At 42.8% G+C, this 21,443-nt stretch overlaps 1 protein-coding gene across 10 annotated transcripts in view; it reads left to right on the forward strand.

Moving 5' to 3' along the window:
* The window catches only part of LOC104589915 (SNARE-associated protein-like protein), a 51,191-nt gene that overhangs the window by 16,928 nt on the left and 12,820 nt on the right, over positions 1-21,443 (forward strand). For 3 of the 10 annotated variants that reach the window (XM_088891811.1, XM_088891812.1, XM_088891813.1), the window contains exon 3: positions 2,686-2,797. The exons of the other annotated variants lie outside the window; for them this stretch is intronic. In XM_088891811.1, coding sequence (XP_088747937.1) covers positions 2,686-2,735 — 50 coding nt within the window. In that variant the 3' untranslated portion in view covers positions 2,736-2,797. The remainder of the gene's footprint in view (positions 1-2,685; positions 2,798-21,443) is intronic. 10 annotated transcript variants of the gene reach the window in all.

Below are 21,443 nucleotides of genomic sequence, written 5' to 3' on the forward strand. Positions count from 1 at the left end.
AGTTGGGTGAGACAGGTGTATGATTTCCCATCGCCTTCTTAAGAAGTGAGATGTGAAACACTGGATGAAGCTTTGAGGTTGCAGGGAGGTCCAACCGATAAGCAACAGGGTCCACTCTCTCCAGAACCTTATAAGGCCCATAATACCTGGGTGCTAACTTGTGCCAAGCTCGTCTTAGCACTGAGATCTGGCGGTAAGGTTGGAGCTTAAGGTAAACGAAGTCACCCACCTGAAATTCTAACGGGCGGTGGTGAGTGTCATAGCGGGCCTTCATTCGCTGTTGGGCTTTTGTCAAGTTGGACTCAAGCAATCTAAGAATCTTGTCTCTTGCAATTAGACGGGTCTCTACTTCTGCCACCTTGGATGACCCATATTCATAAGGTAATATGGGAGGAGTCTAGCAGCCGGCTGATAGGTCGAATTGTACCAGTATTCTGCCCACGGAAGCCAGTAAGCCCACTGTTGCGGCTTTTCCCCTACGAAACATCTAAGGTAGGCTTCCAAGCAACGATTAATAACTTCGGTCTGCCCATTAGTCTGCGGGTGATAACTCGTGGAGGGGTGCAGTTGGGTTCTTTACAACCAAAAATATTCCTTCTAGAATGAACTCAGGAAAGCAGGGTCCCGATTTGAGACAATGGATCTTGGGGTTCCATGCAGCTTGGCGACATCCCGGATGAAGATGTCGGCCACCATCGCTGTGGTGTAAGGGTGAGGTAATGCAAAGAAATGGCTGTACTTGGTGAGACGGTCAACCACTACCATGATAACTGAAGGAATGGGAGATCCATCGTATGGATGCCCGGATCTTGCGGAATAGAATGGGCGAATTTCAAAAATTTCTCCCATCTCCACTGGGAATCGAATTCCCTATTTTAGAAAAAACCATATTTTTCAAGGATCAATCTTGAACCAAGAACCGAACCAAATCTGAACAGAAGCAGTAGGAGAAGGTTATACCTGATACGGAGAAATATTATCTCCCAATGGAGGTGTTCACGCCCAAGGAAGGATCCAAAGACTGCTCCCACTGAAGATGGCGCAATGCAGGATGGAGCAGAATCGGCAGTGTCCTTCAAAAGAACCTAATCCTTCGCAAGAATAAGCTGGACGGCATGTGAACACAGCTTCCAATCAGTCCTTTCACAAAGAACTGATATCAAGATCCAATCTTGATCACTCCCACTAGAAACAGGAGATCGAACTGGCAGGTATGGCGGCGGTAGGAAGGAGGTGACAAGAAAGAATTTCACAGGGTTGCTGAATTCTTTCTTCTATGATTTCAGCTCTAAAGACAGTATGGATTCAGTTGTCTCTTGTGTGTCTAAAGGCTGCCTACCTCTCCTCCTTTTATAAGCTTAAAGGGATCAACTCCTAATCCCATTAGGAGTTGCTGATCCAAATCATATTTGGATCAGAATTCCCTTTAAGTGATAAGGGTAAACCCTTATCTTATCTGCAGATTAGATCAGCCTTTTCCTAATCCCATTAGGAAATTTCTAAATCAGCTAATCTAATATCAGAATTCGCCCCTCTTTTAACTGATCAAATCAGCCCAGTTCGAAGTGGGCTTTAGGCCCATTAAGGACATGTGCTCACTTAGCCTTCCAAACTGCTGCCCAGTTGGGCTTCCTTGTATGACGCGTGACCCAAACATTGATCTACACATCAACCACATGGGTTCAGCCCAGCCTTTGTTACAAGGCCTGGCCGAATACACTGTTATGGACAGTGCACCCCCTAAAGCCCATCACATGGGCTCCTAATGGGCCCAACACTTACCCTAAGTGGTCCTTGGGCCAAGCCACTTTGTAACACCCAGGGACTGTGGGCAGATGCAAGATTAGCCCATCAGGTATTACCCTCAATGGTCTTACACTTAACCTCTCAGCCCATAATGATCAAACACTGTCCGACAAGAGAGGACCTCTCCCTCGGCTACAAGGAATAGTGTTGCACTCTCTGCTCATATGGATCCCAGAAATTAAAACCTTTTGCAAACGTTTATAAACCGTAATATATATATGTATATCAGTATATAAATATATTTTGCAAAACAAAATTTCAACGATTGAAATCAGCTGCCGGTAGTCTTGGTTTCCATTAGAGAGAGTGCATCCCCGATCATTACCTTTGTCCGACATAGGGGCTGATCCTGTCACTATGATCACCCACTCGGATGAATTCTTGGACTGTCCCAACATACCCAGGTTTTGACCCCCGTTAAGGATCTCACTGATTGGCATATCAAAGACAGCCCAATCCAACACCTAGTGCAGTATCATAATTGAGTCTAGGGGTCAGGTGTAGCTTTTCAGTTTTGCCCATCATCTCCAAGGTCCAGGGCAATACTAGAAATCTGGTTCGGTTCAAAGACTCAATTAATCCTACACTGCATGTGCCTTGGGTCTCACCCTGGCGGTTGAGACAGGCCACCCCAACATTTGGCAGCATACCAGTGTCAGCCTTGGCAGGATAAATCTCCCAGACTTACCCAACGGTTGTGAACATTCTAAACTAACACGAGTCTCATAAGTGTCCAATTTAAGGGTATTACACAAAAACACACCACAGGAACATGAATCAAATATGTACTTTATTCATTTACAATAAATTCATAATGTACATTATTCTGATTGGAGCTAAGGGCATACAACTGTCTAACAATAACCTCCTTTCTTGCAGAACGAGGAAGACCCGTGATGAAGTCCATGGAAAGGTCTTCCCACACCTGATATGGAATCTTGAGAGGTTGTAGAAGGCCAACGGGAGACCGTGATGAGTATTTCTACTGTTGGTAGGTTTGACATTCAGATACATATTGTAATACATCCTTACGCATTCCTTCCCAATGATAGTGGCTGCCGAGCCTCTTTATGGTCTATAGCACCCCTGAATGCCCTCCCAAGGCGGAGTCATGAAACAACCTTAGCAGTTCAGCTTTGTGGGCCGAATTCTGGGCAACAGCAAACCAACCCCTAAAGAAAAGATCAGATGGGCTAACTCTTCTACTCATGACAAGGCATCAACTACTCTGTTGGCGGGCCCCGGCTTATATTCTATGAGGTAGTCAAAGCCCATCAGTTTACTAAGCCATTTTTGCTGCTCCGGGGTGTGCACCCTTTGCTCTGCTATGTACTTCAAAATTCGTTGGTCTGTCCTAATAACAAATTGGCGTCCCAATAGGTATGCACGCCACTTTTGCACTGCCATTACCACAACCATCATTTCTTTGACATATGTGGACTGACTTTGGTGAGTTGCTGAGAGGGCCTTGCTGAAATAAGTAATGGGCTGCCCTTTCTGCATCAAGACGGCCCTACTCCTACACCCGATGCATCGCATTCTATTTCAAAGGGCTGAGAGAAGTCTGGAAGAGTGAGGATTGGAGGGCTGGAAACTGCTGTCTTCAAGTCTTCAAAAGCCCGTTGGGCTTCATCAGTCCAATTGAAGGAATCTTTCTTTAATGACGCGTTAGTGGGGCGGCCATAAAGCCCATACCCCTTAATGAAGCGCCTATAATATCCGGTAAGCCCAAGAAAGCCCCGCAGAGCTCTTACAGTAGTGGGCTTGGGCCACTTCTGAATGGCGTCTACCTTTTCTGGGTCTGCCATGACCCGACCCGTTGCAACCACATGGCCTAAGTACTGAATTTGTCCTTGCCCAAAGGAACACTTTGCCATTTTGGCATGTAACTGGTGCCCCTTTAGAGTTGCGAGGGTGAGTTTTAGATGTTCCATATGTGTGTCCCAATCCCTGCTGTACACAAGAATATCATAAAAAAACACCAGAATAAATTACCTTAGAAATGGCCTGAAGATGTCATTCATGAGGGCCTGAAAGGTGGAGGGGGTGTTTATGAGTCCAAAAGGCATAACCAAGAACTCATAATGGCCATCGTGGGTCCTAAAGGTCGTCTTGTGGTTGTTAGCCTGGTGGACCCGAATCTGATGATACCCGGACCGTAGGTCTAATTTGGAGAACACCCGTGCCTCTCCTAACTCATCCAGTAGTTCGTCAATGAGGGGTATAGGAAACTTGTCCTTCACAGTAATCTGATTTAAGGCCCAGTAATCTACGCAAAAGCACCAACTACCGTCCTTCTTCTTTACTAAGAGTACAGGAGATTAAAAAGGCTGGTTCTGGTCTGTATATGCCCTTTTTCAATAGTTCTCTCACTGCCTTCTCAATTTCTAGCTTCTAAAAGTAAGGGTATCTATATGGCCTCACATTGGCCGGATTAGAATCAGGTAAGAGAGGTATTTGATGATCACGAGCTCGGGGTGGAGGTAATTGGTTCATCTCCTCAAATACATCACCAAACTGATCGAGTATCGACTGTAGGGCCCGGTGTTGGGCTTTAGTGGGGTGAACACAACCCCGGTTGTCCAGAGTTGGGACTGTGGGCCGAATGCCTAAGTGCATAAATATGGGTTGGCCGACATCCTTGGATGCCCGTATCATGGAGGCTAAAGTGTCACTTTGTGGACCAGGGGGCCGCACCCCTTGTAAATGACAAGACTAGCCATCCTGGTGAAAATCCATTGTCATTTTGGCCCAATCACATAGAGCAGGGCCCATGCCACTTAACCAATGAACCCCCAAAATAATATCAGCCCTTGAGAAATCCAATGGGTGGAGATCCACCACAAAATTATGGCCTTGTATGAGGATTTTCTCCTTCTTACATACACCATTACACGACATCTGACTCCCATTAGCCACATGGATTGAAAAGAGAGGAGTGGGTTGTGTGGTCATACCTAGCTGCTTAGCCAAACGACAAGTGATGAAATTTAGGGTAGAGCCACTGTTAATCAAAATCATCACAGTTCGGCCCATCAATCTTCCTTCTACGTGCATGGACTGAAGAGAGTTGAGGCCCATGAGGGCGTGTAAGGAGATCTCGGTCCCGTCAAGTTCTGACTTGTCTGGGATCAGTTCATAGTCAGTTAAGTGCTCTAGGTCTGTCTCTTCCGGCTCTTCCTCTCTTTGTAGGAGAAACACTCGCTGGACCCAGCATTTATGGCCCGGTCCAAACTTTTCATCACAGTTTTAACAAAGGCCTTTCTCGCGTCGGGCTTGCATCTCAACCCATGAAAGACGTTTGAAAGGCATAGTGGGCCGGGGCAGTATGGGCTTCTGATGATCACTATCCGGTTTCATGGGCTACTGATCGACCCGTGGAGGAGTCCTCAAAATCGGGTAGGTCGGTTTGCTAGCTCGACGAAGGTTGTTGATTCTTTCTTCTTGCAGGCGAGCTAGTCCCACTATAGCCATGACAGTCGTCGGACGGAGAGCCCTCACCTCCAAACGGATATCCTCTCTGAGACCTCCCACAAAACATCCTACTAATGCCTTCTCCGGCCAGCCGTGTACCTTGGTCGCCATCCGCTCGAACTCGAGCTGGTACTTTGCTACCGTTCCAGTCTGCTTCAACCGGGTGATCAGCTCGTCGTAGTCTACGAACGCTGTCAGCCCAAAGCGGATGCACAAAGCTTCAATGAACTTTGCCCACATTACCTGGGGATGATTCCGGCGATACCATTGGAGCCATAGAATCACGTCTCCTTCTAGATGAATGGAGGTGATGGAGACACGCTGGTGTGTGGGAATTTCATGGTATTCAAAATATCTTTATGCTCGGAAGATCCAAGGAATGGGATCTCCACCGGAATAGTTGGGAAAGTTGATCTTAGTGACTTTTCCGGTGGGGTAATCCCCTATTCTTTGGCTACTGGAAGCGGAGGCTTCCGCTCCTACTAGGTGACTAGTCTCGCCGGACTGTTGCTGAGAGACAAAGTTGGAGACGACCACTTTGAGTTCCTTGAGTTCATTCAACACCTGGTGAAACCCAACCTCAAGTTGGTCGACCCTTTCATCCACGGTAGTGGAACGTGTCTGTGGCATCGTGAGGCCTGGGATTGGAATAGCTTGGCTCTGATACCAAACTGATTTGTTACCGCTCACCTCGGAAGCCCCTTTGAGGGTGGCTTAAACTTCTGAAACAGAAGATGGTAGGGAAGGGGGGGAAAGGGAGGAAGAAGATGACACAGAGAGAGAGAGATGAAAGGGATATTCATTCATGCCACTTGTTACATGATCAGGGCCTTATATAGCTGGCCTACATGTATGCAATCATGAAGAGGATATCTTCTGGTGGTAGTGTAACTAACTTTGGAAGGCTCTGCCGCGTGTGATGCTAGCCTCTCTGTCTTCTGGTGAAATGCTGCTCGGTGGTGGCCTATTCCACACCTATAGTTGGGTTTGGAGGGAGTATTTGGGTCCCAACACCTTCTCTGCAATGGGATGTTTGTTTTGCTTGGGTCATGATGACATAAAGACAGAATGATCACTCACAGAGGATTGCATCATGGTGGTTCTTCGGCTTTCTTCCCCTTGTACAAGAGAGTAAGCTGTAGTAAGAGAGACAACGCTTGCACTAAGAATGTGTTGCCTGGTAAAATCAATTTCCGGGTTTAAGCCTACCAAAAAATCAAAGACTTTATTCTCCTTTATGTACTTTCGAAACTGCTCACCATCTTCAGGGTCCTTCCAAACTAGAGCTTTCAAGTGATCCATTTCTTCCCAGATAGACTATAGAGAAGAGAAATACATAGCAACAGATCTCTCCCCTTGACGCATATTGCAAGTTTCCCTCTTAAGTGTAAGACCATTGAGGGTTATACCCGATGGGCTAATCTTGCATCTGCCCACAGTCCTTGGGCCTTCATAAGATGGCTGGACCCAAGGACCATTTAGTGTAAATGTTGGGCCCATTAAGAGCCCATGGTGATGGACTCAGGGGTTCACTGTATTCAACAGTGAATTCGGCCAGGTCTTATAACAGGGGCTAGGCTGAACCCATGTGGTTGATGTGTAGATCAATGATAGGGTCTCACACCATACAAAGAGAACGAAGCTAGCCAGGGTTAAAAGGAAGTGAGCCGGAAAGCTTAATGGGCCTAAAGCCCATTTCGAACTGGGTTAATTGGATTAATTAAATAGGGGCGTATCTGGGTATAGATAAGTAGATAAGGATAAGAGGATAACTCTTATCCACTTAAAGAGTCCAGATCCAAATAGAGATTTGGACCAAGGAGCTCCTAATTTGATTAGGAATAGCTGATCTTGATCTGCAGATAAGATAAGGGATTATCCTTATCACTTAAAGAGTTTAGATCCAAATAAAGATTTGGATCAAGAAACTCCTAATCAGATTAGGAGATTATCTCTTTAAGGTTTATATATAAAGAGCAGGGCGGATCTGAAAATACACACAAAAGAGAACACAACTTGACTATTTCTGCCGTAAGTTTTCTCTCCCTACTCTTGCCGCCCTACCCTGTTCGATCTCCATTTCTTGGAACTGATCAAGATTTGATCTTGATATTGTTTCTTGCTAGAAGAAACAATTCTGAAGTTGTGCTCACTACCCCATTCGGTTATTGCTGAAGAATCAAAGGTTCTTGGTGAAGAACTACCTGTTGATTCTGCCTCATCCTAAACTGTGTCATCTTCAGAGGAGGGAGGATTTGGTACACTCTTTGGGCGTGAACACCTTGTGTTGGGAGGAGCAATTTTGCATGGATTTAGTATTAGGTATACCTCTCCCTAATCTTGGTTTCAGATTTGGTCCAGTTTGGTTACAAGAACGAACCTTGAATAGTTGATCTTGATCTGGAGATAAGATAAGGAATTATCCTTATCACTTAAAGAGTTCAGATCCAAATAAAGATTTGGATCAAGAGACTCCTAATCAGATTAGGGGGTCATCTCTTTAAGGCTATAAATAGAGAGCAGGGCAGATATGAAAAAGATATACACACAACACAGAAGACAATTCAGTTTGACTGTTTCTGCCTTCAGTTCTTTTTCTCCCTGCTCTTGCCGCCCTACCCTGTTCGATCTCCATTTTCTTGGAACTGATCAAGATTAGATCTTGATATTGTTTTTGGTTAGAAGAAATAATTCTATAGCTGTGTTTACTACCCCATTCGATTCTTGCTGAAGAATCAAAGGTTCTTGGTGAAGAACTACATGTTGATCCTGCCTCATCCTAAGCTGTGTCATCTTCAGTGGAGGGAGGAATTGGTACACTCTTTGGACGTGAACACCTACTCCCGGATGGGAGTAAAGAAATTTTTGAAATTTCACCCAACCTTCCTATAGGGTTCGACCTCCATATGATGGATCTCCCATCCCTTCACCAGTTTACCCCTCCCAATAATGGTAAGTTTAGCAGATTGAGACCACTCTAAAAAATTAGTTCCATCCAGTTTAACAGTAGTTATCATACCACTGGAAATATCTGCAGTTCCTGGGAGCACACCGGGAACCATCCAAAAATCCTTAGATGATTCCATATTCTAACAAGACACCTTTTCACCAAACAAAAAGGACCCCCAACACTTTAACCGAGGTTCCAGACCCAAAAACTAGGTTACCACATGGTTAAGAACCAAAGGAAGCCTGAAAAAACTAGGATGGCGAAAAAATAGAGGGAGAAAAAAATCTCCCAAAAATCATACAGTGCTCAGAAAATTACGGGACCACTTTCCGTCAATCCCAAATTGAAAAATGACCTGAATGGTCTAGGTTTTACAACAGAAGAATATCATTAAACCTGCTGTACATGGCTTGACATCAGATCTGGAATTTCTGCTATTTTTCCTCGAAAAATCCACCAAAAATCATAGAAGCTTCATATGATGACAAGAGTTATACCAAAACTTTCTAAAACCAGGGCGAATCAAACTGTGCTGGTTTTATAGATTGCCGCCGGCACCTGTATGGACTGTTGACGTCATCTGGTGGTGGTTTGACGTCAGCAGTTCGCCTCTGGGTAGGAGATCAACAGAGAACAACTCCCAGATGCTTCTACCTGCTTTGATTCCAAGTTGCAGAAACTAGGGTTTCAAGAGAGAGGAAGAAGAGGAAGAAGAGAGCAAGTGTAGAGAGGTGTGTGTTATTCACTGTTCACACCCTCAAAAGATTACTTTATAATTTAAGAAAATAATAATTACAAGAAGGCCCCTATATGGGTGGCCAAATATTGAGAGAGTATAAGAAAGGAGGAAAAAACCAAAAGCACCCTTGTCTAACCATTGTCAACAACAAAGGAGCATTGAATACAATGCCTAATTCATCATCCTTCTTTGATAATCCTTGAAATCCTGTTGGTTTGATTTTTGGGACTAACTTTCTTCTATTGCCTTGACAAAACTGCCAGCTCCCATCTAGGGTTCCGATTTGCCCATAGTGGTGCCAAAAAATGGATAGGATATTGTAGGGGAGAAAATAGAAGGTGGGATAGCCAAGCTAGAGCTTGGTAAGGAGCAGTTAGGGGAACCTGTGGGAGATAGAGGGGTTGTTGAAAGGATAGGAGGGGAAATGGAAGAGGGTAGGAAAGGAGTGGATTCATTGATAGAACAGCGTGAAGAGAACATTTTAATGGGGGAGAACATGAGTGGTTCAGGGAAAGGAAAGGGAAGTTAAAACTGGGAGTAGTAAGAAGAATGGAGGTTCGAGGTTTAACTCTAAAGGAAAAAAGAAGGATGCTTCCGGAGAAGACCCAATAGAGGATCTAGCTATTAGAATGGGTCTTAAGGTTGATAATTCTACGGATTTGAAGTCTTTCACTAGGAAAGGCAAACAAGGGGGGTAAGAGGAGGAAAAATTTGAATGAAGTTGAGAAGCTCGTAAATGATGTGAAAGGGAACAAAGAATTTAGTGCTACGGGAGGATTGTAGAGTGGTTGAGGTTGGGGTGTAGTCAAGTGTTGACCATGGAGATCATAGTTGGAGTATTAGAGGCCTAGGGAATGCCACAAAAAGAAGAGCAATCAAGGAAGTGTTGAAGAAGGATGATGAAAAGAAGGAAGTGCTTTTGTGGAGGGAAGACAGATCACCGATCAGATCCTCATTGCAAATGAGAGCTTGGAGAGCTTTAGAAAGTCAAAGAAGAAGGGAGTGGTCTGCAAATTGGATCTGGAGAAGGCTTTCGACTTGGTTGATTGGTCATTCTTGATGGAGGTGTTGAGGAGTTATGGTTTTGGTGACAGGTGGTGCAAGTGGATCTGGGGCTGTGTTAGGACTTGCCATTATTCTATCCTGGTGAACGGGACTGTGGTTGACTTCTTTCCGGTGTTGAGAGGTCTAAGACAAGGAGATCCTCTTTCCCCTTTTCTCTTCACCTTTATTGTTGATGTGTTTGGGCGATTGATCCATAGAGCAGACTCGAGGAATCTGATAAGAGGGTGGAGAGTAGGAAGGGAGGAGGTTCCCTTAACTCTTCTACAGTTTGCAGATGGATACTATCCTTTTCTGTGAAGGAGGGAACCTCAGTTGGATCCGAAATCTAAAGTTGATAATACAACTTTTTGAGCAGATATCTAACCTCAAGGTAAACTTCGACAAGAGTTGTGTGGCGGGAGTGAATGTGAACGAAAGAGACCTAAGGGAATCTGCAGATGAGCTAAGGTTGTGCTATTACGGATTGGCCCCTGACTTACTTGGGCCTCCCTTTAGGAGATAATCCTAAGAGTGTCATCTTTTGGGCTCCGGTAGTGGAGAGGTTTGAGAAGAGGCTAGCGGCCTGGAAGAGGAGTTTCTTTCTTTAGGTGGAAGAGTCTCTCTCATTAGATCTACCCTAGCTAACCTTCCTGTTTACTTTCTGTCAGTGTTTAAGATCCCCTCAAAGGTTTCAAATCTTTTGGAAAAATTAATAAGGAACTTTCTCTGGGAGCCTGGAGAGGAGAAGAGAGATCATAGGGTGAGCTGGGAGGTGGTCTCTAGGTGTAAAACAATAGGAGGTCTAGGGATTGGTAATTTCAAGAAAAGGAACATGGCTCTTATGGGGAAGTGCTTGTGGAGGTTCTCTTTGGAAAGGGATAAATTGTGGACTAAGATTGTGGCTAGCATTCATGGGCTGGAAGACAATGGCTGGGATCCTGGAATCTTGGCAAGGGTTTCAGCTGCTTCTCCTTGGAAATCCATCCACAATCTGCTTCCAGTTTTCTCCCCTTGGATCAGGTATGGTCTAAACTCTGGTAACCGAATAAATTTCTGGGAACATCTTTGGGTCGGGGATTCTCCTCTGAAAGACAAGTTTCCTTCCTTGTATGCTCTTTCAGACTTGAAAAATGAACCCATTTCTTCTTTCTTAGTCCCTTCAGCTTCCACTTCGGGCTTTGGTTGGAACCTTGGCCTGCGTAGGGCAATTAGGGATACAGACTTGGATAGCCTGGTAGCTCTGCTAGCCTCCCTTGAGGGTGTCTTCCTAAACCCTGCTAAGGAAGACACCAGATTTTGGACCCTTTCTAGCTCTGGTACCTTTTCTTGTGCTTCTTTCTTTGAAACTTTAACTCAGCCTCCTACCCCCCTGGGGTTGTCCTTTCCAGTTAAGGAAATTTGGAGCAGACCTATTCCTCCTCGGGTGGGGTTTTTTTGTTGGGAAATTTTCCTGGAAAGAATCAACACTTTAGACTTACTCCAAAGAAAGAGACCCAACTATTGTCTACTTCCTAATAGATGTGCTCTTTGTAAAGCTGATGGGGAATCTGGCTACCACCTCATGGTCTCTTGTAAGGTTGCTAAGTATGTTTGGGAGTGGGTTTTCTCCCATTTTGGGTGTTCTTGGTATCCTCCGGAGACTGTCCAAGGTTTGTTTTCCCCATCTTTTTTCAGTTGGCCTAAGAAGTGAGGGAAGACTATGTGGAGGTGTATTAGGGCAGCGGTTTGCTGGTCTTTGTGGGAAGAAAGAAACTCACGCATATTTTCTGATAAGGAAAAAAACTTTGGAAGATTTGTTAGATCGAATCCTTATAAGAGCGGTCCACTGGCTAAAATCTTTGGAGTTGTTTTCAGATTGTCCTATGGATGACTTGCTAAGAAACTGAAAGAGATTGCTTTCACTGCAAGATGAAAGAGGACTCTTTGTCCGTTCTGGTCCCCTCCCCCCTCAGGCTTTATAAAGCTGAATTTTGATGGCAGCAGTGTAAGAAATCCAGGGCCCTCTGGGATTGGAGGAGTCTTCAGGAATGAGGAAGGGATTGTTACTGTTTTATTCTCTGGCCCTATTGGAGAAGGTGACTCTCTTAGGGCTGAGATCCTTGCAGCGCTTGAAGGAATTCGAAGAGCAAAAGATCTAAATATTAGCCGTTTGATTCTGGAAGGTGACTCGAAGGTGGTGGTTAATTGGTTGAAGACAGAGGACAGTGGTTTGTGGAACTTTAACAATGAGAAAAAACAGTTCTTATGGCTGGGTAGGGACATAGAGATTCAGTACAGCTGGGTGAAGAGGAGTGCCAACTCATTTGCGGATGGGTTGGCCAAGCAAGGAGTGAATAGGGAGGCTGTTTTCTGGGCTAGTTTTTAATTTTCTTTGCTTTCCCTGAGTTTTCTGTTTTTTGGGGAGCTAAGTTATTTTATCTCCCTTTGTATTCCTTTCCCTCTATTCTCTTAATTTAATGAAATTGATGTTATTGATCAAAAAAAAAAAAAAGGAAAAGCCTGATGTAGTGTTCATTCGTACATCCAAATTTCAAGAGGTTGACAATAAATGGGTTAGGAGTTTTTGGGGAGAAAGACTCATTAACTAGAGTTTTGCCCCATCCTAGGGAGCTTAGGGAAGTATAATAACAGTTTGGAAGGAGGAACCAGTACAATGCATTGAAGAATTGGTAGGCAATTTTTAGTTTTTGTAAAGTTGAATAATATTCAAGATGTGTTTGTATGGGTTCTTACAAATGTTTATTGGCCAAACTCCTATAGGGAGAGATTTGATGTGGGAAGAGTTGGCAAATATTAGGGGGCTTTGGGAAGGTCCTTTGTGCTTAGGGGGGATTTTAATGTTATCAGATTTGTGGATGAGTGAAATAGTGGTAGGCAAAGGATTCCTACGAGCATGAGAAGATTTAAAGATTTTATTGAGGTCTTTGAATTAAGAGACATTCCGTTGGGACAATCTAGGTTTACTTGGTCAAATCTCCAAGCTAATCCTATTTGTTCTAAGCTTGACAGGTCTTTGGTGTTGCTGGATTGGGAGGAACATTGGACAGGCCTTTAGGAGTTGGGAACTCTATCCGGGCAGAACTGTCAGCTGCAATACAAGGAATACTTCTTGCAAAAGAAGTGGGCATGGAGCAGCTTCTGATTGAAGGAGACTCTAAGACAGTGGTGGACTGGTTAAATAATCCGGAGGATGTCACTTGGGGCTACAAAAATGAGTTAAAGAAATTCAAATGGCTGACAAGAAATATGTCTATAACAGTACAATGGGTTGGGAGATCAGTTAATGCTTTTGCTGATGTCTTGGCAAAACAAGGGATAAATAGGGAAACATTGTTCTGGGCACAATTGTAACTGTTGTTTTAATTTCAACATTCATGTTTTCTTTGTTGTAGTTTGTGTATTTTCTGTTTGGAGAGGCTGCTCCTCACGCCTCTAAGGGGATCTTCTTGTATCTATTCATTATTTTAATGGAATTGATGTTATTTATCAAAAAAAAAATTATTTCTAATTGTTGGCCTATTTGTTTGTTTTGTTTGTTTCAAAGGAATACTATCCATAGGAGGACCTACCCCCTTTAGGTTTGAAAACGTGTGGCTTACTCATCCGGAGTTCAAAAATAAGGTAAAGGAATGGTACGATACCCAACTCCAATTGCCAAAGTGGGAAGGTAAAAAAACTTCTGCAGAAACTGCAATTGTTGAAAGAGGAAATTAAAGAATGGAATAGTGAAATTTGGGAGATTGGAGGAGAAAAAAGCTAGTCTGATCTCACAAATCGAGGAAATTGATAGGAAGGAAGAGGATGGCTTCTTAGTGGGTTGGTGATAGGGATTCGAGATGGATCTTGGAAAAGGAGCTAGAGGAAACCTTATTAAGAGAGGAAATCAGTTGGAAATAGAAGTCTAGAGAAAAGTGGATCAAGGAAGGTGATGGAAACACTAGGTTCTTCCATGCCATTGCAAATGGTAGGAGGAAAAGTTTAGTTACTTCTTTGGTGGGGGATTTAGAGATTGCAAACAAAGTGAGATAGGCAATGCCTTTGTTGATCATTTTAGATCAGTTTATAGAAGGCTACTCCACGAGGGATGGACAATTGAAGGGCTAGATTGGGAGGTTTTGGGAGCTTATCAAGTAGACTTTTTGGAAAGTAGGTTTGGGGAGGAAAGATTAAGGAGACGACTTTTCAAGGATAGATCTAAAGCTCTAGGGCTTGATGGTTTTACAGTGGCCTTTTATCAAGATTGTTGGGATATAATCAAAGTTGACTTGGTCAAAGTGTTCAAGGAGTTTGATAGAAGAGGAGATCAATCTGGGAATGAACTCAACCTTTATAGTATTGATGCCAAAGAAAATTGGTGCTTATCATCCTAGGGATTTTTGACCAATCAGTTTAGTAACTAGTATTTACAAGTTAATTGCAAAGGTGCTGACCATTAGGATGAAAAAGGTACTCGCCTCACTTATTACCCAGTCTCAAGGGGTCTTTATTCAGGATAGGCAAATAGCCGATTAGATTCTAATTGCAAATTAGTGTGTGGAGGCCCAATAAAGGTCAAGGGAAAATGGAGTAGCAATCAAGTTGGACTTGGAGAAAGCCTATGATCTAGTGGATTGGGAGTTTTTAATTAATATTCCGAGAAATTGTGGCTTTGGGGAGTTATTACCCAAGTGGATCAAAGGTTGTTTGTAGACAAGTCATTTTTCAATAATTGTTAATGGTTTGGTGATTGACTTCTTCAAGGGGATTGGAGGCCTTAGCCAAGGTGATCCACTATCTCCCTTTCTTTTTTACTTTGGTGGCTGAGGTCCTTAATAAGTTGATTTCAAGAGCTTATTGCTTGCAACTATTCAATGGTTGGTCAAAGTTTTGGTAATTCATTTGCAGTTTGCAGATGATACCAAGGATCAAAATTTCGTCACGTATCAGCCCATATCGGCAGATACGTATCGTATCGGAGCCTTCCTGATACGCCCCCTACAGGGGGTGTTTTGGGTCGGCGAGTGGTTCAGGGGGTAGACCGGCCCCTCTGAACCAGTTTCGAAAAAAAAACAATACCGAAAAAGGCTGGTACGTCCTACCAGCATATCGCCCTGTATCGATAATTTGAACCTTGGATGATACTTAATATTTTTTGATGGGGAAAACAGAAATGGGGTGGAAAATTTGTAGTTATGAGTCTTTTTGAGAGAATGTCCGATTTAAGGATAAATTGGGATAAAGTCTAGTGCTTGGTATCAATGTAGAGGAAGAGGAGATGAGGGCTATGGACAATTCTTTAGGTTGTGAGAGAGGGGAGTGCCCATTGAGATACTTTGGGTCAAGAAGAAAAAGAATTGTAAAGGAAGGTGATGAAAACCTAGCATAGTTGGCGATGGAGACAACGGGGTGGAGTAGGAGTTTTTAGATTGAAGCAAAAAATCTGAAGGGAGGAGAGGAAAGCTACAATTTTTCTAATCGAAGGAGCAATATGATGGCTAAAGGGCTTTGTGGATGGGGCGGTGTTCTTATAGAGGAATGGGTGTAGGAGAGGAATGACCCAACTCCTGAAATAAAGATTAAAGCCAAACAACTTCACTACAAACAGATGACATTGCCTTGTACTCTACTTCTGTAGAGGACTTGGAAACGGTCTATTGTTTCTTGCATTTCCATGATTTTAGAGAGTCACCCATGAAGACACACCACCTGGTAGTGGAGAGGCATGTGTCAAGGCATCCAGCCCAATCTGCATCAGCATAGGCCCTCAGTTGGATAGAAGAAGATGAAGAGAAGAAAAGACCTTGTGATAAAGAGTCCTGAACATAGCGGATGATTTGATGCGCCGCAGTCAAATGAGGTTGACAAGGGGCAGAGACAAATTGACTAACAACTTGAACTGCATGTGAGATGTTAGGACGAATCATGGTGAGATAGATGAGAGACCCTACAAGTTGCCGATAGAGGGAAGCATCAAGTAAGTAGTAGGGAGCCTTCTGATTTGGATAATTTGACATTCAGCTCCAAGGGAGTATCAACTCATTTATCATTAGTAAGGTTGGCCAACTTAACAAGATTAGAGGCTTACGTGTGTTGGCAAACGAAATAACCCTAGGAGCTCCGTTGAACTTCAAGTCCCAAGAAATAGTTAAGAGGGCCGAGATCTTTCATGTGAAAGGAACCGTGGAGAAGATACTTGAGGTCCTGAATTCCTTCTATATCATCTCCAGTCAACAATATGTCATCAACATATAGTAAGAGAATGGTAAGTTCCTGGGGTCTTTTCCCAGGCAAAAAGAGAGTAGTTCGACACACTTTGGCTATACTCGGCTTACACGACAACATCTCTAAATTTTTCAAACCAAGCTCGAGGGGCTTGCTTTAGCTCGTAGAGGGATTTCTTTAGTCGACAAATGAGGGAGGGTTCACTACAGTACTTGGGAGGAGGTTTCATATATACTGTTTCTGTTATATGCCCATGTAAAAAAGCATTTTTCACATCCAGTTGAAAGATAGTCTAAGAGTGTGCAGTAGAGAGGGCTAAAAGAACATGGACTGTAGTAATCTTGGCCATTGGAGCAAATGTTTCCTCGTAGTCAATGCCATACTCTTGTGTATATCCTTGTGCCACAAGCTTGACTTTGTAACTGTCCAGAGACCCATCAGATTTCAGCTTGATGGAATAGACCCATTTGCTCCCAATAATAGAGCCATCTGAAGGTGTTGGGACAAGGCCCCAGATGTCATTCTCATGCAAAGTTTGAATCTCTGCATCCATTGCATCTCACCACTGAGGGCTGCTACTGGCCTGCTGGTAAGAACGGGGAATATCTGTAGAGGACAAAACAATAGATAAGGAGTAGAACGACGTAAAGGTACAGGAGGAATAATTACGGAATCTGAAACTGGAGGGTTACTTACAGGGTTGTCTGTGATGTGCAAAGGATCCGGACCAGGAGGAAGAGGGGTCATAGGCATAGGAGTTGGACCATGAACTTGCTTGCAAAAGAAGATGAGAAGATCCTTCTCAATAGTGGACGATGGAGTATCCTGTGATTCAAAATCATGTAAAACTGAAACAAAGGGTGCATGTAACTTGGCAGTTCCTGAAAAAAAGGAGATATGTTCAAGAAAAATCACATTTCGAGAAATACAGATATGGCGTGTTGAGGGATCATAATAAAGGAATCCCTCATGGTTAGGGCTATATCCCATAAAAGCGCACATGACATATTGAGCTGAAAGCTTTGAACGTTCACAAGGAGGAAGATGAACAAAGCATAGGCACCCAAAGACATGAAGATAGGAAAGATCTGGGGGGGGGAATCCAAACATCTTCTGATGAGATGTTAGCAAGAACAAAAGATGGGATACAATTGATTAGATACACTGTCGTGCTAGCGGTCTGTACCCAGAATGTGGGAAGCGCATGTGACTCTTGTAGAAGAGTCCTTACGACACTGAGATTCTGGGCATTATTTCTTTCTGCCACACCATTTTGCTGAGGAGTGTCTGAACAACATCGTTGGACTTGTATGTCATGATGTTTCAGATAAACCAAAAATTCTCCGTCACTGTATTCTCCACCTGAGTCTGAGCGTAAGGTTTGCACATTCGCTTGAAACTGAACTCGAACCATGTTATGAAACAACTGAAAGGTTGGAAAAACTTCTGATTTGTGTTTGAGAAAGTAGATCCAAGTGTACCTGGTACAATCATCAATGAATAACACAAAATACTTGTATCCCATTCGAGAAACAACAGATAATGTCCAAACATCACTGAATAATTTCAAAAGGTGAAGTAGCATGTTCAGCTCGGTGAGTGAATGGTAAAATATGACTCTTACTCAAACCACAATAAACACAAGATGTATCAAAGGATTTCATAGAAGGAACTTTAGTTTTAATAAAACTAGACTCAAATAAATATTTAAGTTTTTTTGAATTTGGGTGGCCCAAACGTTTGTGCCAGAAATCCTAGATATAGTTTCTCTGACTCAAAATAGGACTCAATGTATAAGATCTCAAATAAGTAGAGGATGATGCTGATTGTGATTTCTCAAACTCCAATGCAAACAAGCGGCCCGTCCTACGCCCCTTCCCAGTCACCGTCCTAGTGTACTGGTCTTGAATCAAACAACCATAAGAGGAAAATGTTAGAATGTGACCTTCATCAACTAGTTGACCAACTAAAATAAGGGGACAATAAGTTTAGGAACAAGGAAAGTTTTAGCAAGGGACAAAGAGTTTGAGGGGGAAAATTTGATACACAAATCATCACTCCCAATGATGTCAAGTTTCTCACCATTAGCAGTGACAATATGCCTATGGTTGGTCTCAGACAGTCTGTTTGAGGGTTTAGGATAGGCCCTAGTCATATGATTTGTAGCACCGGAATCAATTATCCAAACGTGAGAGGGAGAAGAGCAATAACCAGAGAACTCACGAAATAGGCCGATAGTAGAAAAGGCAAATGAGATAGCAGAGGATACCAGTTGTTGTATCTCTTCCTTATTCATGGAAGCATAGGATTCTCCCTTGGCAATAGAGGTATCAGATACTTGTCCCTCAGACGCCTGATAAGCTCATGGCTGATTCTTCTTCATGGGACCCTTGGGTGGATGAATTGGGTAGTATGAAATGATATGCTCGTATTGTTTGCAATAGGTGCATACATTCTTCTCTTTGCAATGAGAAGCTATTTGTCCATATCCCTTACATTCATAGCATTAAGTTTTGGAAGGGTCTTTTCCACAAGATTTCTTATTCCCTTGTGCAAGAAAAAATCCTTGAATCAAGATGTTTCCCTTCTATGTTTGTAGTAGTTGGGAGTCTAGTTTCTTCCCTCAACAACTCTCCCATCACAAAGTCTAAGTCTAGAAGAGTTCCTCTACTCAAAATATTTGACCTGATTATTTCATACTTAGGTCTTTAGCCTCATGAGAAATTGGTTTACTTTTCTATTTTCAAAATGTTTCTGCCAATACTTGGCACACTCAATGGGATCAGAAGGTTCAGTAGGAACTAGTTCATATTCAGCCCAGAGATCAATAAAGCCTGCATGGTATTCTTGTATCTTTTTGTCCCCTTGGCAATAGACAAAGATTTCAAATTCAATCTGGTATTGCTATGACATATTTGGACTGATGATAAACCTTTTTCAAATAGGAATACATCTCATAGGCAGTCCTCAGTCTTGTCATGAGAACACTAATGTGAGGCACAATGGAGCTCAAAATCCAGGAGACTAACTTTCCGTTGTCTAGCTTCCATTGTGTATAGGGTTTATTATCAGCCTCATCAGGTTTACCTACAGTCCCATTCAAGTAACCTTCCAGTCCCATTCAAGTAACCTTCCAGTCCCTTTCCCTCAACATAGAGATCGAAATGAAACTTCCACATAATGTAGTTAGTTCCATCAAATTTTACAAGGAGAAAGTCAATCTTTTCAGCCATCATAAATGAGCAAAATCAACCCAGGGAAAAGGGTAGCAACACTGATGTTTGCAATATTAATCAGTGCACTTAAATCAACAATGAACAAGGTAGTGAATTACTTTAGCTGAACATAGTATTTCTCAAAAAAAAATTAATATCAGGGCTGAAGCATGAAATGTAGAAAACAGCAATCCAGAGAAACTTCAAACAAGAAACTTTATAGAGGAATCAAAATCCTCCAATAAACAACCCAGAACAACACAAAATTTGGGCAGCACAAACTAGGGTTCCAAGGACCGATAACCAAGAGAAGAAAATACCCTAGGGCAGCACAAAACTAGGGTTCCTAGGACTGATAATAGTCGATTAAGACAATAGTGAGATACACCAACCTGAAATGAGAAGTTTAGCAGATTAGCTTGAAGAGAGGACCTTATGTCTGTGCTGCTGTTGAAGGAGAAAGAAACCAGACTGTTGAGATTTCTTAGTCTGCTACTGTTCAAAACTGAACCATAAGAAGCTAGGCTGCTGCCGCCTTGGAGGAACCAGTTCACAATAGGAGAAAGAAGTTTGCTATCGCCCAAGAGAGAAGGTCAGAACTCCCTCAAGACTTTTCAGATCCCACAGATTTTCTGAGTAAGAAAAAAAACAAATTTGGGCACAGCCCTAACACCGGATAGAAACCTCCACAGAGAACTAGGATTGGAGTTGAAGAGCACAACCCTAACACCAGTTGAAACACCCAAAAATTAGTACCCCTGATATGGCCAACGAGAAAGCAAAGAAAGAACAGGAACCTACTCTGGTACGATGTCAACAAACCCAGAGAAGAATACAGGATTCTGGGGTGAAGAAATGGATGATACGACCCTACCCCAAGGGTCTTTCATATAGATAATGAAATTAAAGAATTTACAGAGAGGCCTTTGTAGGGCAATAGATATTAAAGAATTTACAGAGAGGCCCTTACAGGGCTAAAGAGAAAATAATAAAATAAGAGATACAATACAATAAGAACTACAGTAATATGGTACATCAGGGAGTTTCTTCACACCTAGAGCTTGGTTTGACAGATTTAGGAAAGCTGTCTTAAAAATTGGCTTCTCACGATCACAAGTTGACCATACCCTGTTTATTAGGAGAGCAAATGGAAAAAATAGACTATGTTGATAGTATATGTTGATGATATTGTTATCATAGGGGATGATGTCTCTAGGATTGCTGAACTGAAGTCTTTCCTTTCTACTAAATTCGAAATTAAGGATCTCGGAAGTCTCCAGTGTTTTCTAGGGATTGAGGTCACAAGGTCAAAGAGGGGCATTTATATTTCTCAGAGGAAATATGTCTTTGATTTGCTTTAGGAGGTAGGAAAATTGGATTGTAAACCGGCTGAACTCCAATTGATCCCAATCATAAGTAGGGAGTTGATGATGGAGATGTCCTTCCTGACAAAGGTGTGTATCACAGACTTGTTAGTTGCCTTTTCTACTTGTTTCTGACTTACCAAATATATCATATGCTGTAATTGTGGTCGGCCAATACATGCACAAGCCTAGATCATCTCATATGCAAGCAGTGAATAGAATACTTGCCTATTTGAAGGGATGTCCAGGAAAGGGGATGTTGTGTTCTAATCATTGGCATCTAAAGGTAGAGGCCTATTTTGATGCTGATTGGGCAGGTTCTAGTGATGATAGGCAGTCTACTTCTGGCTATTGTACCTTTGTGGGTGGTAATGTTGTATCTTGGAGAAGCAAGAAGCAATCAGTGGTGGCTCGATCTAGTGCAGATGCAGAGTACAGAGCTATAGCGCATGGAGTCTTAGAATTGTTGTGGTTGAAGAACTTGTTGACAGAAATGGGAGTGCAGATTGATCCAATTGTATTATATTGTGACAATCAAGCTACCATAAACATAGTATTTTAATAGCGCAAGGCACAAGGGCCATTTTGCGCCTAAGGCGCAAGGCGAGGCACGCGCCTTTTTGAGGCAAGGCGCACAATTTAAAAAAAAA

Source organism: Nelumbo nucifera, chromosome 7 (genome assembly GCF_055504915.1).
Source record: "Nelumbo nucifera cultivar China Antique chromosome 7, China Antique-T2T, whole genome shotgun sequence".
Lineage (NCBI taxonomy): Eukaryota > Viridiplantae > Streptophyta > Magnoliopsida > Proteales > Nelumbonaceae > Nelumbo > Nelumbo nucifera.